The sequence below is a fragment of the Dipteris shenzhenensis genome, chromosome 27 (assembly GCF_047967505.1).
Source record: "Dipteris shenzhenensis isolate YYH24624 ecotype China chromosome 27, Dip_SZ_1.0, whole genome shotgun sequence".
NCBI lineage: Eukaryota > Viridiplantae > Streptophyta > Polypodiopsida > Gleicheniales > Dipteridaceae > Dipteris > Dipteris shenzhenensis.
Genome location: NC_141622.1, coordinates 34510741 through 34514350, shown reverse-complemented (window position 1 = coordinate 34514350; position 3610 = coordinate 34510741). Strand labels below are relative to the sequence as shown.

The 3610-nt window shown below is 42.7% G+C and overlaps 1 protein-coding gene across 1 annotated transcript; it reads right to left on the bottom strand.

Annotated features, from left to right (window-relative positions):
• Positions 1-918: 918 nt before the first annotated feature.
• Positions 919-2942, bottom strand: LOC147884203 (uncharacterized). Its single transcript, XM_087398599.1, has 6 exons — positions 2777-2942; positions 2336-2457; positions 2171-2257; positions 1906-2055; positions 1632-1829; positions 919-1548 (listed from the first exon to the last, which is right to left on the bottom strand). The coding sequence occupies exons 1-6, from the start codon at positions 2877-2879 to the stop codon at positions 1417-1419; spliced, it is 792 nt and encodes a 263-aa protein (XP_087254725.1). The 5' UTR covers positions 2880-2942; the 3' UTR covers positions 919-1416.
• Positions 2943-3610: the final 668 nt, after the last annotated feature.

Sequence of the window (3610 nt, the reverse complement as noted above, 5' to 3'; positions counted from 1 at the left end):
ACAATTTATAAAACTATATTGTCATAAACAATATAAACTGTTTGTGCATCACAACCTATAACACACAATACATTTGAAGCAGCAAGATGAGGGATGTATCAAATTTGAATGAGAAACTTAAGGTTTACCAGAAATTGTTCAAATTAAAATATAAGAGCCCTAATATCAAAACAAATTGGAACTTTAATTACAAACTTCAGTATGGAGTCCTTGAATGTAAACCTCAAGCACCTCCCTACCCATGAAAAAGAAAAATCAATTTAACATTTAAAAATAGTATTTAGAAAATATATTTCTCTTTCGGGTAGGTTCCCTCCACCCCACGTTTTTTTTGGGTCAGCTGACCTCCCACATTACTGCCAGGTGGTAGCCAAGTGTGCTGTGTCTGCCAGGTCATCAGCCGATAGACGGCGGCCAAATAAGTATCATTTGATGATGCATATTCAGGATCACTGATGAAACCTCCAATGCCTCACAAATTCATGCACTGTGTGGCCTTAATGTGCCATGTGCCATGTGCCTCAGTCATGGATGGCTGAATTAATCACCTACCTACTGCTCATTCAATTCTCATCATACATGCTGAGCATCTAGATCTAGGTGAACATCCAAGGGGAAGGAGCACTGAACATGTATGTACATGTATCCGTGTGTGTGAGCATGCACATGCATGTGTGGGTACATAGATACGTACAAACACATGTATGTGTGATGTGTAGTTTCGTTTATTGGTATTTATATATATGTGTATGCATTGCATGAATGTGTTATGGAGACTTTTTTTATACATAACACCACAAAAGTTATAGAGACACATCACGTCATCCATATTTCATGTGAGCCGACCAAAAATCACAGCCATTCTATCCAACATAAAGAATTCCTAGCATACTCAATAAACTGCCATTTTCGGTCCAATGTACAATTGATTATATGCTAACCGTATAGAATTCAATAAGAAGGTTAGCATATCGAATGCAAAAAATGGCCAATTGTATCATTTTTGCAAATTTCCTGCAGAGAAATATACTCTGGCTAGAGTCAATAGTCTCTTATTGCTATAGATGCCAGTCCCGAGAGTCAATGCACAGTGTTGTGAACGAAAGAAATTTACTCGCATTTCCTATCAAACTACAAGAAGTGAGTACTAGTTGAATGAGGCCATCTCAACAGACCTGGTATCTCGACTTCTACTGCTCAATAGCAAAACTTCAGGCACATCAAAGAGTCAGGTACCTTACACTGTACAAGATCCAAAGCAAAACAATGTGCAGGTTATATACATCAAGTAACAGATTCAGAGGAGGCACCGAATATACCTTGGTCACCGAAGACCTCTTGGCCAAGAGCAGTAATGTTTCTGAAGTGCCTGCAGGTTTCCAATCACTCGGTAAACATCTAGATACAAGTTCCATTTCAAGCTGCTGGAGTAACTATACGTGTACGTTCGGCAGTCTTTTTGGACAACTCTCTTGCATAAGCCCTGTAATCATCAAGAAGCCTGCTGTTGACTCTGTCTTTCATTGACTCGAGCAACCGCATAAGGACCTGCATTTGAAATTGTTCACGTTGACAGGCTAATCGATGGTTTGAAAACAACATCTATGCAGAGCTTGAGAATATGTACTGACCGTTTCCCCGACGCTCTTGCAGACTTCTTGTGGTATCATCGCCAGGGAGGGAGGGACAGCAAACTTAACGCCCATTTCTACATACCCCTTAAGACGTGAGGAGACGCCTCTTTTTTCCGAGAACAAGACGCCATTAATACTCAAGACAAAATCTGAAGGCTTCAAAACGTAATCCAAGCCACGCAACTCCCATTTCGTCTGCAAAATCGTGTAAACTCAAAGACTTCGAACATCGATCCATAAGGGAACTGTCGTTCATTCAATTTTCACTTACTGCTTCCAAAGTCAGCACCCTTTCAACGCCTTTCGAGACTACAGTGGGAAGTCCGCTTCCTGGCGGTCGGACAACTATTCGCATGTCCACCACAGGACTCACAGAAAAAAACAAAAACTCGAGAGGAAGCATATAAATACGCCATTCCTCCTGCAAGCCAAGGAAAATTCTTCGGAAATTAATTGCCAGAAAAAGAGCAATGATCAGGGTAATCGCTGAAGAAAGGTGGAAACTGCGAGCCTGCTGTAGTGGACTAAAAGGTTACATCATTCAGCTTCTCAGAACGTCGTTTGTCAGGAAAAAGGGCTTCAAATATTCTTTGCCGATCTTGCATATAAGTTGGAAAGGGAACCTGCAAAGAATTTGAAAGAGGATGGATTATAATAACCGAAACTCTGCTAACGTGAAATCGAATACAGTCAACAGTTACCTGGGAAATTTCACGTAGCGGGAGGTCAGTGTCAAGGTTGGACGAAAATGACAACTGAGTAGCGACCACAAGCCGCTGCTTGGAAGGGAAGTTTCTACAGCCCCAGGGTCGTTGAAGCCGAACTGCAATTTGGGAATAAAGGCTCCACGGTAAATTCAAACAGGCTTATCTAATTCTGCAATGCACCCGTCTGGGGTTCATGAGAGCAGAGCAAGCTAAAGATTTGAGAACCGAATCTGCTGTCTCTAGGCAAAAAACATACGAAGCTTTGAAAAGGCCAAAGGAGGCCCGTTCGGCCAGATGCTCCGAAGATGAAAATCGTGCAATCGATCTACTTTCTCTCTATGATATGCTCCATTGTACAATCACAAAATGATGGCAATCAGAATTGTTTGCAAGGAAGCAAGGCAAATGCGGATGAAAGGAAAAAGGAGAAGGAACCTGATGAGAAGGAGGAGGGGGAAGGGGAGAAGAAGGCGGAGGAGAAGGAGCGGCTGGCGCTGCTGGTGCTGGTGCTGGTGCTGCAGGAGCAGGTCGCCACCATGGCTGCTTCGCTTGGAGGTCCTGAATGCTTGGCTCAAAACGAAGGTGAAGCTGAAGATGATGAAAATAAAGATGGTGAAGATGAAGATGATGTTATGAAGATGATGACTTGGCAGCATATTGGATTGTGCATTTCTTGGCCTGGCGCCGCCACGTGTGTCTTTACACGTGGTCTTTTTTTTTTGGCCTCACCTCTGAGCGACTCACAGCAAAGGGACAGGCTAGATTTCGGCATGATCATTGGACCATGGTGCACATACTCACACTTAAGTGTGTATCGTTGAGGACACTAGGGCACGGAAGCAGAGGGTCTACTGCTCCTTTGTGGATTTCTGCAAGACAGACCGGGTTGCATGCTGAATGCAAAGCTCGCGATCTTTTGCCCTGCCCTGCACGGGTAGATGGACAGATTAGTTTCTGGGCCCTGCAAGGGTCCCTAAGGGATGCCTTGGTTGGTGAGTTGCTAATTAGGTCCACAGTTTTGAAGTCAGTTCATTTGGTCAATCTGACCATGTAAATTGTGGTTAGTATGAGCTTTAAGTGTGGCGTTAGTAGTAGTTTAAGAGCTTCTAATGTGTTAAAGGTTAAAGGTTTTTGTTGGCTTGTGGAGGTCCTAAATGTTCTTGTCTTTTGTTGTGGAGATCCTAAATGGTTTTATCTTTTATTAGGTATTTCTCTCTAAAGATACAAGCTCTCTTTGTCTCTTGGATGACACTACCTTTATATTAATCT